This window comes from Alligator mississippiensis, chromosome 2, assembly GCF_030867095.1.
Source record: "Alligator mississippiensis isolate rAllMis1 chromosome 2, rAllMis1, whole genome shotgun sequence".
Lineage (NCBI taxonomy): Eukaryota > Metazoa > Chordata > Crocodylia > Alligatoridae > Alligator > Alligator mississippiensis.
The window spans coordinates 31,352,272-31,366,636 of NC_081825.1; the positions used below are offsets into that span (position 1 = coordinate 31,352,272).

Consider the following 14,365-nt stretch of genomic DNA (forward strand, 5'->3'; position numbering starts at 1 on the left):
TGCATCAGCCCAGTCTCCACCCCACCCTCCTCCTCAAGCTGTCTGCAGGAAGAGAAGAGGGAGAAGGCAGGGGGAGCAACCTGTGGGCTAGGATTTGCCTGGCCTGAGCTAGAGGGAGGGGCAAGTGGATTGGATTGGAGCCCCCCAGGCCCCTCCCTCCTCCCCTTCAGCTCAGGCCAGGCAAACCCCAGCCCGAAGCTCGCTCCCCCTCCCGTCCTGCAGACAGCTCCAGAGCTGGGGGGAAAGGGGAAAACTAGTTTAGAAGAGACAGGCTGCAGGCAGACTCCTCTGCTTGATCAGTTCTGAAGTGAAGCTGTTTTCTCCACCTCCCACATGAGTTAGAACAGGGGCCTAGAGTTATTTAGCTTGGAGAAGAGAAGACTGAGGGGGAATTTTGTAACAGTTTTTCAAGCATCTTGAAGGGCAATTATAAAGGAGAAGGAGATAGGCTTCTCTCTGTGACTACAGAGAGACAGAACTAGAAGCAATGGTTTCAAGCTGCAACAAAGGAAGTTTAAGTTGGAGATTAGGAGGAATCTTCTATGAGGGTGGTCAAGCACTGGAACAGGTTACTTAGAGAAGTTTTGGTATCTCCATCCCTGGAAAATATTTAAGAGCAGGCTAGACAGACACCTAGCTGGGATGGTTCTGTCAGGGACAATCCAGTCTTGAGCAGACGATGGACTAGATAACCTTGTGAGGTCTCCTCCAGCCCTACTTTCCTATAATCTTATGAATGTTCACTGTAATGAACAAGTTTCAATGCATCACTTGGGCATGAAAACATACAAGAACCTACTCTCTTTATTATGTACATTACTCTTTGTAGATAAGAGTTTGATTTTGAACTATTTGGGAAAGTAGATAAACCAAAACTTTAATATTAAGAATCAAAACAAAGTTCTACTATCCAAGACAATCCAAACATAAGAGATATTCTTTTATGAAAAGGGAGTTTTAGACAGCACATTAGGCTTAGTAATGCAGTTACCTGTGAGAAAAGTTATTTCATCTACCAAAGAACTTCATTTTAAGATTTAGCTAGGTGTGCGAACAGCAGATTGGTGCAGAAAGAATAAATTCAGTTTTATGAAGGATTCTGACTTTTGATTTTCTTCTAAAAATTAAATCTGAAAATTGAGAAAATCTCCCTAAAAACAAAATTCTGAAAAAGTAACAGGTTTTAGGCTGATCAAAATATTTAATTTCAAATTAGATATTTTTATTGTATATGTAAATATAAAATTCAAAATAAGAAGCGACTTAAAAAAAGAAAAAATATTTAAGTAATTCTTTCTGCTGGTTTTAAAAAATGACATTTTGACACTGTTAGAAATTCTATATCATTTTTTCTCTAAAGGAAAATTGACATAAATGTTGCTAGAACTGCTTTCTTACAGTATTTGTACCTACCACTTTCTTTATCAGTGGTTTCCAAAAGCTTAGATATTTTTTCTTTGTAGCTGTATTCAGCTGTTTGCATACCAGAGTTTTCCACCTAATTTTGAAATAAAATGCAAAATAAGTTTTGTATTTATTTTTATTTATGAAAGTAAAAAAGAATTGTTAATGGCTAGTCACATAATACAATAAGCAATAGAAAGAATAAATAAAATCAACCCACAAATTCACGCGTTTCTAAACCTCTAATAACAATACTACCTAAAGCATCATGATGAAAAACCACTTTAGGTCTACAGTTTAACTATTAGTATTTTCAGGATGTCCACTGAGCATATTATCTTTAAGGTAATAAAGGAACAGTTAATATACAGCCTTTTCAAAGCCCATAGCAATAACTTATATTAACTACTTTGTATGAAAGGGACAAATGTGCATGGGTAAAAATTAAAAGTTTCCATTCTAGTAGAACCAGAAATGTAGTAAATAATCATGTTATATAATAGAGAATTCTTGCAAAAAAGTCAAAGTGGTAAACTGATAAACAAAATGTCAAATGACTCCAAAAGTTGAAACTAGGTAAATGTATAGATGTTAATCTTCTTCCTTTAATTTACATTATCTGGGTTTGTTACTTTGTTATATAACAAGCATTGGCTATTACAGAGAGTGTAGACAGTAACAGCATAAAAATCATATCTGAAAGGAAAACTACCATATAGTCCCTGCACACAGAAATTCTGTATTTGAATAAAAAGAATATAATATTATGATTGTACTACTGACCACCTGATAAGGAAGTGAAGGCAATTATGAAATGCTGAAGGAGATTAGAGAAGCCGCTAAAATGGGACAAAAGCCATGGGACTTCAACTATCCTCACAGAGACTGGGTAAACAACTCATCAGGGCAAGATGCGGAGATAAAATTTCTGGATGTGATATTGACTGCTTCCTAGAACAACTCAGCTTGGAACTCACAAGAGAAGAAGCAATTGTAGACCTAATCCCATGCAACACACAGGACCTAGCTCAAGAGGTGTCTGTTGGTGAGCCACTCTGCAATAGCAACCATAATCAAATCACATTCAACATCCTAGTGAGAGGGAATAAGCCAAAAAAATCCATCACACCAATATGCAACTTTAGGAAGGAAAAGTACACAAAAGTGCCAAAGTTGGTAAGAAAAAAAAATTAAAAGGAGCAGTCAAAAACATTAATGGCTTGTAGGCATCTTAGAATCTGTTTAAAAATAACATATTAAGAGACCCAGAAAAAGTGTATACAACAAATCAAAAAGGGTACCAAGTGATCCAATAAAATCCCTACAAGGTTTAATAGCAGAGTTAGGAAGGCCATTCAAGGCAAAAAAGGCATCCTTCAAAAATAATGGAAGGTATACCTAAATAAGGAAAACATGAAAGAGCTCACAAATTCTGGCAGGTCAAGAGTAAAATCAAATTAAGGCAAGCCAAAAAAGACTGAGGGGCATCTAGCAAAAGATCCTAAAGTCAGTAACATTTTTTTTAAATGCATTAGAAGCAGGAAGCCTGTGCGAGAATCAGTGGAACTACCAGATGACCAAGGTGTTAAAAAATGCACGCAGACATAAGGACATAGCAGAGAAGCTAAATTAATTATTTGTGTTGGTTTTCCCCATGAAAGACACTGGAGAAATTTCCATGACAGATCAATCCTTCCTAGCAGATAGGTCTGAGGAGCTGGACCACATTGAAGTGGCAACAGAAGAAGTTTTAGAACAAATTGATAAATTAAATACTACTAAGTCACCAAAACCAGATGGCATTCAACTAAGAGTTCTGAAGGAACTCTAAGGTGAAATTACAGAACTGCAGGCAATAGTGTGTAACCTACTGCTATACATGGCCTCTGTGCCAGAGGAATGGCAGGTTGTCAACATAACACCCATCTTCTAAAAGGGCTCTAAAAGGTGATCCTGGGAACTAGACCAGTGAATCTCACTTCCATCCCTGGCAAGTTGGTAGAATCTATAATAGAGAATAAAATCAGTCACATGTACAAATATGATTGATTGGGGGAAGAATTAGCACAGGTCTTTTAAAATGAAGTCCTGCCAGTCTGCTGGAGTTCTCTGAGGGTGTTAACAAGCATGTGGACAAAGTTAATATGTCTAGTTGACATATAATATATCATATTTGGACTTTCCAAAAGGTTTTGACAAGGTCTCTTACCAAAGGCTTAAAAAAACAAAAATAAAACCAAAACAAACTGTATGGCTATGGGACTGGAGGGAAATTTCTTTCATGGATTGAGAGCTGATTAAAAAGATAGGAAGGAAAGGGTAGGAGTAAATGGTCACTTTTCAGGATGGCCAGAAGTCAAAAGTGGGGTCCCACAGGGATCTGTGCTGGGCCTAGTTTTATTCAACATTTTCATCAATGATCTGAAAATGGGGGTGCACAGTGAAATTTCTCAAGTTTGCAAATGATAGCAAATTATTCCAGGTAGTCAAATCCCAAGCTGACTGACAGAAACTGCAGAAAGATCTCACCAAACTAAGTCAGGTAAGCAAAAAATGGAAGGATGTCAACTTCAGCATCAACAAGTACAAGGTAATGCACCCGGGGAAAGATAACCTCAAATATAGGTACTCAGTGCTGGGTTCTGAACTAGCTATTATGACTTAGGAAAGAGACTTTGGAGTCATTTTAGATAGCTTTCTAAAAACATCAGCTCTGTTTGCAGTGGCAACTAAAAAAAGCCAACAAAATGTTGGGCATCATTAAGAAGGGAAATTGAAAATAAAACACAGAACATCATCATGCTGTTATACAAAATCTAGGATGCACTCGCATATTGTGTGCAGTTCTCATCTTCAAACTCAAAAAGGATGCAGCAGAATTGGAAAAGGTACAGAGAAAGGCAACCAAAATGATCAGGGATATGGAGCAGTTGCCATATCAGGACAACTAGAAAGCCTAGAACGTTTTAGTTTGGAAAGGAAAGGGTTGAGCAGGGTATAATAGAAGTCTATAAAATCATCAAGAGTATAGACAGAGTGAACAGGGAACCGTTACTCACCAAGTCCCAGAATACTAAAACTATGAAATTAATACAAATACAGATTTAAAACTAACAAGAAAAAGTCCTTTTTTATGCAGTGTATCGTTAACTCATGGAATTCCTTGCCATGGGAAGTGGTAAAGGCAGATGGGACAGCCAGATTCAAAAACAGACTAGAAAAATTCAAGTTAGAGAGCAGTGTACTCTTACGGAAGGTAGAGTGTGCTTGCATCTAGTGCTCAATACCCACTGGATTGAGGAGAAAGACTCAGAAGACAAAAGCAAAACTCTAGGTCAATGAAGACATAAAAGCCAAGTTACTGTGAAGGACAGTTAGTCTGTAAAGTTGAAGAAGATTTTGCATGAACTTGCACGGTGTATTATATCTCCTTATACAGATGTTCTACATGCAGTAAAAATAAAATTTCCCTTCAACCAAGTGCTTAATATAAAATTAAGAACAAGAAAACAGAGAAAATAAGTAAAATCTTACATCTTTAGAATCTTTCTCCAAAGCAGCATTATCTTGTAGCAGATCTGTTAAAAACAGAGAAATGAACCCATCAAATGCAAATCAAAAAGCTCAATGGGAGTTTAGTGCCATCTCCCCAAGAGGACCTGAAGTTACTTTATCATCTATGTGCAACTTTGTGCATTAGAAGTAGCTGAACAATTTACTCTTAAGATATTAAACAAAACATGATTTGTGCTTCTAAAGAGGTAGGGTAGTTTAGAATCATTTTATGGTTACAGATAAGTTAGATATTCATAGGTACAATTGAGGCCCCTTGAAGTCCCCTTGCAGTTTACTTGAATGGGAATCGAATCAGGGGGAGGAGGGGTGGCTGAGGGCTGTGAGCACAGTGGTCAGGTTTTTAGCCAATTTGTTTAAAATCAAAAAGCCTGATCATGGGATAAGAGTCCACCATTAGGTTCAGTAAGACTTCAGCTCATATGATCCCAGAACATATTTCAAATACATTATTCACATTATGTACTAAGGATAGAAAAACAGCCTAGCACTTGGAGCACATGACTAGGGGTTTGTACCTCAGCACCACCACTAGGGATGTGGCAGGGCTTTGCTGGCCACAGTAGCAGTGACACAGTTGTGCTTGCCTGGCTCCACTGATCAACTGATTGAAGAAGGAGCTGGGCAGGCATGCAGCCACTGTGGCCAGAGCCAAAGCAATACTGTGACAGGCTGCCCCTGTGGAAATAGCTGCTGCTGATTTAAGAGCCCTGGAAAGAGCCAGGGTTCTTGAAGTGGTGGCAGGAGTAGCATCAGGGTCTCAGTAGGGCTCCCTGACAGCTTGCTGCTACCAAGAAGTCAGCCGCTCTCCCTCAATCAGCATAGCTACACATAGTGCTACAAAACTGAGAAATTCCTTTATAAAAGAGGTACTATTTTGAATGGCTCTATACTCGCTTGTTCCGGCACTACAAGGACACATGCAATACTATGAATGTAATGCTTAAGATATGGCCTAGAAGTGAATACCCAAGTTACACAATGGCTCAAAGTTAATTTTGTGCTTTCGTTCCCCCTCCAAAACGTATAAAAGGGGAAAAAAAAAAAACAAAAAACATATACTGCTGGGTCTTCAACACCTTTGATTGTTCCATTATCCAATATAGGTATCTAAAAGAATAAGTTGTTCCAACCTGTGGCTGCTGCGCCCTTTTGAAAATCTGGTCCACAAAGCTGCAATTTTTTACTTTCACATTAAAAGTTTTCAACTAAAATCACTCCCAGTAATTAAAGTTTCCTACTCTGCATTTATAATTAAATAAAGCTAGAGTTCAGTTTCAATTAATTATCTGTGGCAGCATGGTTATTCTGTTTTTAAAAAATTACAGATTCTGAAACCTATGTAAACTCTTTCAATGTGGCAGCACTATGCTGCAAAACAGTGTCTTTCAATTGTTAAAAGACTGTCAACTGAACAGTTAGATCCTGGCCACTGAAACAATGTGTTTACATTCTCTTGACTTTTGTACTACTAAATTATTGCATCTGCTGTTCATACTTTGTGACAGAACACCAATTTGTCTTTTAAACAGCTGCCTTTTATGCATGTTTATGAGACTAAACACTGTAAAGGGATTTGGGGGTAGGGAAAAAACTTCTATTCAGAGCAACACAGAATTAGATTTTTGAATGCATGTCAAATCTAACATGATTTACAGGACAAAAGGATTCTTTTGTTAAACATTTTATAAAAGATTTCTTTGGCAATTAAATCCACTAGTTTTAATCTTTAAGTATTATATCTGGATGGCTGGGGTCTGGCCTGATTGCAGTTTTGGACTCACTGTGCTGAAGAAAACAGGCTTGCAGGGCATGATCAAGGTTTACAAACTTTTTTGGTAAATATGTATTTATGCATTGCTTATTTATTTCCTTATTTGCCATCATCAAGTTAGTTAGAAATTTTACATCTTTAAGAGTGACTATTGGATTTGATGCTCTTAGAAATAAATCTAAAATTATATCCCTATATTATGCATGAGGGGCACAATCTACAGATCCCATAATCTAGAACTTTAGAAGTACACCTAACCTTTAAGTGTTTCATAAAATGTAATCATCCATTAGAATAGCAGTGACTCTCCCATCTCACTTGAGGAAAAAGCATAACTTTTGGTCAACACTACTCTGTATCGCTATGAAAATTATACGTCAATATTAACCAATACCACGCAGTTAGACCTTTGGAAGCGTCTCCAAAGAGTAGCAGGTCTGCAATGACAATGATATAGCCCTTATAGGAATTGGGAACGATAGTCCCACTCCATATCAACAATTTCATTTTTTTTTTTTTAAACATTTTGCAAAAAACAAACAAAAAAAGAAAAGCAGAAAAAAAGTCAAAGTAATCAAACCATTCTTTTAAGGGTTTAGCAAAGACTGTCACATTACTTAACATATTGAAAGCAGAGATTAGTTATTATTAGTTACCATCCAGAAAAAGATTCCCCAATTCTAGTTAAAATTTCACAATAATATGAAAAAAATAAAAATTAATCAGATCTTCTGCCAAGAGCTTTTTTTCCTAAGTTCAATGGAAGCATATGTATTTTGCTCAGTATACAAGTTTTTCCTGCCACAATAAAGACAATTCAAACCCTCATTCTGTATTTCTAAATATTGCAAAATTGCCTTGCAAGAACAGCTGCCTTTAACATGGACTGTCTCCTATCATATGCCTTATGCTTTCATTTCCTTCTAGATACTCACTTCCTTTTACTAGGTCTTTAACAATGACCTTCATCCCCTTCTCTGAAAAATCTAACTAAGTTTCTTTACAACTGACTTACCCAATTTTTTGAAGTTTAGTATTACTGAGCTTTTAAAGGAAGGAATTAATTAAGCAGAGAAACATTTTGATTAAGAGAGATTTCCAGTGGGTTAGGGAGTCCTAAAAATAACTCAACCTTTAGTGCCAGGGATGGTAATTTAACTTAGAAATGTTCTTCAAGCTATGATGGAAAGGTAAATTTCATCATCCTCTGACTAGCAGAAAAGATAAATGAAATCTTCCTGTGAAGCCAGTATTAGCAAGGCCCTGTAATTCAGCCAAGTTAGAAATATAGCTATTTATGACATCCCTGGAAAGGACCTGCTACAACACTAGGAAAAAAATTAAGTTTAAGGATGTAAGTACCAATCTATCAGAAAGTTTCTGTTTTTTATGCAATTGCCATTAAATATTATAATAATCCTTTGTTGACTTTAATGAGAACTTAAAACAGTTTTTTAAATTGCAAGCGGATTGCAATCTTTTTTCATGAGACAAAAATTAGAAAAGGGAATGGAGACAAGGGATAGCTGCCTCAAGCTATTTCAGAGGCATCTGTGCCAACTCTGAAACAAATTTCAAGTGTACAACTATCTGCATTTTTGTGATGCAGTAAAATCCCTGTTATCTGGGATTTTACTAACTGCATTTCTAGTAACCAGAATTTCCAGCCGGCTGGACTTGGGGAAGCTCGCATACAGCTGCCACCACCCACCATGCTGTGCTGCCACCCACCTGACCCCTGCTCTGTGGGCAGCCACCATCACCCCTCTACCCCGCATCCGGGTGGAAACCCTGTGCCCTCAGGTAGCCTTCCTTCTAGGATTTGAACCTTAATCCCGACTACCTTCGCTGGCTTGCTAGTATCCTGACTCTACCCCCAGTATTCTGGTTCCTGTTCACTACAGCACAGATTCTGCACCCAACTTGCACAGACACAAATGGGAGTTAGGCACCTAAACACCCTTAAAAGTTTTGTTCTATAGCAGCAGACAGTCAAGGCAGAAATTAGGGCAGGGTGGTAGTTCACAGACACTAAACAGTTCAGAGACGCATGAGCTTTCACAGGCAACAATCTATTTTATTAGACACTATAATGGAACTGACAAAAAAAGAAAAGATTATATAAAGGGAAAAGCAGTCAACATGTCCCATCTTTATAGCAGGCTCTGTAGTGTCCTACAGACATTGATCACCTGCTTTCTGCAGAGGGCAGGGCCTTAATTATTTACAAGCTCTGTTCACTGAATTATGCTATTTCTTCAGGGGGAAATGCTGTTACTTGGGCTTTACTCTTTGCACCTTATGCATAATCTACATTAAAGCATTGGTGGGGATTTCTGTAAATCATGCTAGAAGTGCCCCCCCACAGGGGCTCCTTTAATGTTTTTCATTTCACCACTTGTGCCCCCTGTCCCTGAATGAAGAAGGGGACACACTGCCTGGGTTGTTTGCTGCTGATAGCCAGGGAAGCGAAAACAGAGGCATAAAATTGTGGGAATTTTCACTTCCCTGGTGATCAGCAGTAAATGGTGGGCCGCTCCACCAATCAAGGTGGGGAGAGGGGAGGGTGGAACAAGCAGCAAAATGAAAAACATAAAAGAACCTGCTGAGGTGGGGAGGAGGGGGGCACTTCCAAAGCAATTTACAGAGATCCCTAAGCACTGGATGTGTGAAGAAACTGAGGGATAGTAGTCAAATTTTACAAAATAAAATAAAAAAAATGCTGTCATTATAAAAATAACCTTTTTGACACCCTTTAGCAAGTGGCTCCTCATATGGGTCTTCTCTTGTTGGACCTTTAAACTCCTTTGCCTAAAACAGTCAGAAGAAACAAAAATACTTCAAGCTAACATAAAAGAACACTTTACATACAAAGTAACAAGCTTTGCCTCATCCTCAGCAAAACTTTCATGTAAGATTTTAAAGCTTCCAATTCAATCAGCAGCCCAATCAAATACTGATATAGCATATGTGCAGTATTAGCTCTTAATACCATAGTCAAGACTTCATTGTTAAATCAAAATAGATTAATGCATCATGAAGATCCCAAAAGAAATTCCAAAGCCCAATGCAGCTTCTAAGGCTTATTCTAAGTAAAGGTATCTGAAGGGATTGTATCATACACCTCAACTCTTTCTCTTTAATCTATAATAAGATTTCTAAAGTAGTTATCAGAATGTGACTTGCTGCAGCATATAGAGTCCTTTTCTCTGCCTTTAAAGCTAAAGTGGATTCATTCAATTTTCCCTTAATCTTCTCCTACAACAGGTGATTTTGCAGATCAGAATAAAAAGGTGGTGTTGCAGAGAAAATAAGCATCAACTGCCTGTGGCTAATATATCAAAATAATGAATGAATGTTAGGGACTGTACATTTTATATATGCAAAAATATTTTCACAAAACTATTTACCAAATCAGCATATTTATAATATAACTCCAAAATTAGGAAAAAGAAAGATAAACTTGAACCATAACCAGTTGTGAGGGAGTTACATTATTGAAACAGGTGATAGGTTTTGCAGCTGCAACATGGAAAGCACAAGAGTTCAGTCATGGAAAAAGCTGCAATTAAATACTTTTGTAGTGTCCCTCAAAAAATTGGGAAGATTCAAATGCTATTTTGTGAAAATAGGTCATAAGAACCCCCCCCCCCAATCATGCCCAACTCCATAAAAATAATATTCTCAATTTTTCAAAGTACCAGAAATACCTCTTCAGTTTTCACCTCAGTTTTGAATTTCAGTTCTTCAGACGAATTTGATACAGGTGTTTTATTGCCTAATGAAACACATGAAACAAATACATTTTAAGTTACTGTTACATTACATTAATCTAGTCTTACCGTACAACTACTATTCCCTTAAGTACATTACAGAAATGTTATGCATCTGAGTAAGCTATTCCAGTGAATGATACATTTAGTAAATGGATTCATTTTAAAATCCATTGCAGTAAATCCTTTAGATTAAAGTTAATTTACTCAGCTTTTCCTTAATCCTCTTCTTTTACAACACATAATTTTGCAAATCAGCATAACAATGTGTTGCAGGAAAAATGAGAATCAATTGCAGGTATCTATTATTTCAATATAATTAATATAAATGAAATGAAAATAAGCTTTCCTCTGAAATATGGTTCTGCCCTCAACCCACTCTTATATTTTGATGAAGTATTTGGAATGTGGACCGCACTGAGTTTTGAGTTATTAACAGTTAAGTTAGGTCTTTTGATTTTGAAACTTATAGGCAATATTTAAATGTTGATACAACTACTGCAAACTATTTTTAATAGGCTTCATTAAGGACAGCTCCAAATAGGTTATTAAAATTGTACAAGTCATATTAAGGAATGCAAAAAATGGAAGCATAAAATTGGGAGTCAAAGTCCAAAACTTGGTCCCCCAAATGAATTATCTGATTTTCAGAGGCTGAGCACTCAAATAACTACCACCAAGGTCAAATGATTATTTCACAAGATCTTGAAATCTTTTAACATCTATCTTTATATCTTCAAATATGATTTGCTGGTTACTCAGAACATCTGGAAATCTATATATAGATTTTTTATAATATCTTTAGGAAACTGCCTTCCCTCCCCACCTCAAGCAGTACTGGTGTCACCTGGAACAATGGGGGCAAGGGACCAAATAAAGTATGAAACTGAACTATCCAGTGTCCTCCTGTAAATTAGGGAAGGAAAGATTTGCAACCAGTATTAGAAATGTGTGCTGTCACAGTCCATTGGGGTCAGGGCAGGGTGGGGCAGGGGGAATTTAGAGGATATATTTTTTTTTTTCCTAATCCTTTTTTTTTTTTTTTTTTTAAATCCTGGATTATCAATTTAGCATTTTTCCTGGTGATCAAAACCTACAATCACAAAATATTAAAGGGACCCAACCCTATTTTAGGTACTATATTTCTACTGAAACCAGGGGTGTTTAAGCATTCAATTACTTGCATGGATTTGACCTCAGTTCTTCTTTTAGTCCATTTCTTCTATTTATTAACACTACTGAGAAAACAAGAAAACTTCTTAAAAGGGTACCTGACCAGTTCTGTTCTCTTTGCCATTAAGGAAGACAGAGCTGAATTCCATTTGATTGACTGCTTACAGACATTTAAAAACAAACAAACAACAAAACCCCAACCCCCCAAAACCAACAGCAAAAAAAAAAAAAAAGCTTTACCAGCAGAAGCAGTGTGTTAGTTCCAAACAGACTTTAGATCAAAATGCCAGAAAAGTCCTGCTCAAGTGCCTGATCTACAGACAGTGGGAGGTCCAACTAACACACTGCCTCTTCTGGGCATGCACAGGGGTGCACAGTGTTTAAAGCACCGTATTTTTTTTTGAATGTCTGTAAGCAGCCTATGCATCTAAATGGCAAGTAGACAACTGGAGAGCTACAGTTTTTTCACACTAGATAGAGCTTGGGATTCTATTTGTGCTCTGGGGCAACAGAAATGCCCCACCTGTGTATGTATCAGAAGTGGTGGTGCTGAATGCCGCCACATTTTAGCCCCATAGCTTATTAGTTAGGGCACTTGCCCAGGCAGGAAACCAAAGTCCTAAATCCCCTTCACCCAGAGGGGGTTAAAACCCACATCTCCTGCTTCCCAGTATCCTAATCACCAGATCAGAAACCAGATACTGCCCATGCCCTTCTCTAGCCCTCCTCTTTGGTCTGGCCTACTGATGCTTGGTATTTGATATTCACTGGATAAAGTAAATACAGTGGGGAAGTTTCTATCCCATTAGGAACACAAAACTCTCCCCCATCCACAGCAGCAGCACTGGATTGAGCCACCCATGCTTTAGTTTGGTCTCTTCCTCCTGTCTCCATATACATCTTTCTCTATTTATTTCCCAATGAGCCAGCTTCAAGAAGAGGGCAGAAGGGTTTGGGCAATACCTCCCCCTGTGGGCTGGTGGTTATGGCATTTATTGAGAAGCAGGAGATACAGATTATAACCCCCTGTGGGCAAGGGAACCTAAAACACAGGTCTCCTTTTCCCTGGACAAGGATCTTAACCATTATACCATTAGGCTCCAATGCAAAAGACCTCTTCCTCATTCCCCCCACAATCCCTCACTAGATGTGGAGTTTTTTGGCTACTAAAAATATCTGAATGTACCCAGTTTTAAGTGCATACTGGGTGATCCTATTTCACTGGAGTAGCTGTCTGGACAGAGCATGGCCCTACTGAACATACAGGCTCATGACCCAGAGATGAACTGCAAACTGTGCGTGAATACTAAAAAAACTGCAGTTATGTGGCTGCAGTATGTGCTATGTAAGCCTATAAAGGGAAATAAGATTTAATCTACAGTGTGTTCACGATGATCTTTATGGAAATCATTTTACAAACTTGGTGTTTTTAATTACTTACAAGTCACTGAACCCTTTCATAGCACTTCTTTTGCCACTGTGTGAGCGATGTGGCCAGGCAACCCAGCTAGGCAACAGCGATGCACTGCCTCCTGCCCGCCCTGCCATTACCTCCAATCTCTCTGCAGGGCCCCTGCTGACCTACTGTGGAATCCCAGGGTTCTGATGAATAAAAGTCTGAAAACCACCAACTTAGGAAAAGCAAAGTGGAGAAACCTTGATGGAGATATATGTTTGTTACCAGATTTTTAGGGACAAATTTGCAAGAGCTTTTTACATTTTATTTTGTAAAACACAGCTCTAGAAGATACTGTATACTAAATATTGCATACATTATAATAATTTAGGCTCTATCTTAAAACAAACAAACAAACAATCAATTTGTTTTTTACCTCAAATATTAAATGTATTTGGGTCACGGTCCAATACTGTTATTGACAACAGGCACCACCCTATTCACAGTACTCCTAAAGTAGTGGTTCTCAACTATTTTTTTTTCCAAGATTCAAAGCACCTTGTGTCAGACTCAAGACACCCTCCATATATTTGTGAATTGAGGAGCACTCCATTTTAAGAACTAATTTATTTATTACAGGGGTTAACCCTCCTTGCAGAGGGGGCAGGTGGTGGTGGGGGGGTGAAATCGAGGAGCAAGTAGGTAGGGAGAGCCTGAGTCTGCCTGTAACAGGTTAAGCTACTAAGGACTGCTGTGATGCCCCCTATAGGCTACTTCATCCCTGCCAGGCTCTCTCTGTCCTGTCTTGCAAGGTCTCACCTGCCATGTCTTGATGGAAGCTTCATGAATAGGAGGCTGCCCTCAGAGACTGATGAGCCTAATGTGCTCCCTCTTCCTCAATGGTTGACTCTCCTGATCTTGCTGGCCTTATAGGCTTAAGTCATGATCTCCAGCCACCCCCGTAGTCACACCCATGCCTCACAGATGCTGTGTAGCATCACTCGGTTGGGACCCTTGTTCCTCAAAGCCACCAGGCCACCTCGGGCCTTCACTCTTGCTGGGGTCTCAGCCTTCCCAATTTCCACCCCTCTACTCTAGCTGGTCCCTTAGCCAAAGCCCAGTTGTGGATCTGGTTTCCGGGCTCCAGCCCCTTATCTTGCCCTCTGCGCCCTTTATCTGTCTTGCTTGGGCTCCGGGCCCTCTGGCCCCAAGCTCTACCCCTCTCTGGGCTACTGCTGCTCCTTTTCAGGCTCCAGCCTCGCCTCGGCTCAT

General features: G+C 38.6%; 1 protein-coding gene across 5 annotated transcripts in view; it reads right to left on the reverse strand.

Moving 5' to 3' along the window:
- The window catches only part of BOD1L1 (biorientation of chromosomes in cell division 1 like 1), a 59,518-nt gene that overhangs the window by 24,215 nt on the left and 20,938 nt on the right, over positions 1 to 14,365 (reverse strand). For 3 of the 5 annotated variants that reach the window (XR_009459714.1, XR_009459715.1, XM_019477684.2), the window contains exons 11-14: positions 10,453 to 10,529; positions 9,493 to 9,562; positions 4,939 to 4,982; positions 1,414 to 1,498 (exon numbers count right to left, since the gene is read on the reverse strand). Coding sequence is in view for 3 of the 5 variants with exons in the window: in XM_019477684.2 (XP_019333229.2) it covers positions 1,414 to 1,498; positions 4,939 to 4,982; positions 9,493 to 9,562; positions 10,453 to 10,529 (276 nt within the window). In the remaining 2 variants the exon portion in view is untranslated. The remainder of the gene's footprint in view (positions 1 to 1,413; positions 1,499 to 4,938; positions 4,983 to 9,492; positions 9,563 to 10,452; positions 10,530 to 14,365) is intronic. The other 2 variants (XM_059721584.1, XM_059721583.1) reach the window with 2 other exon arrangements.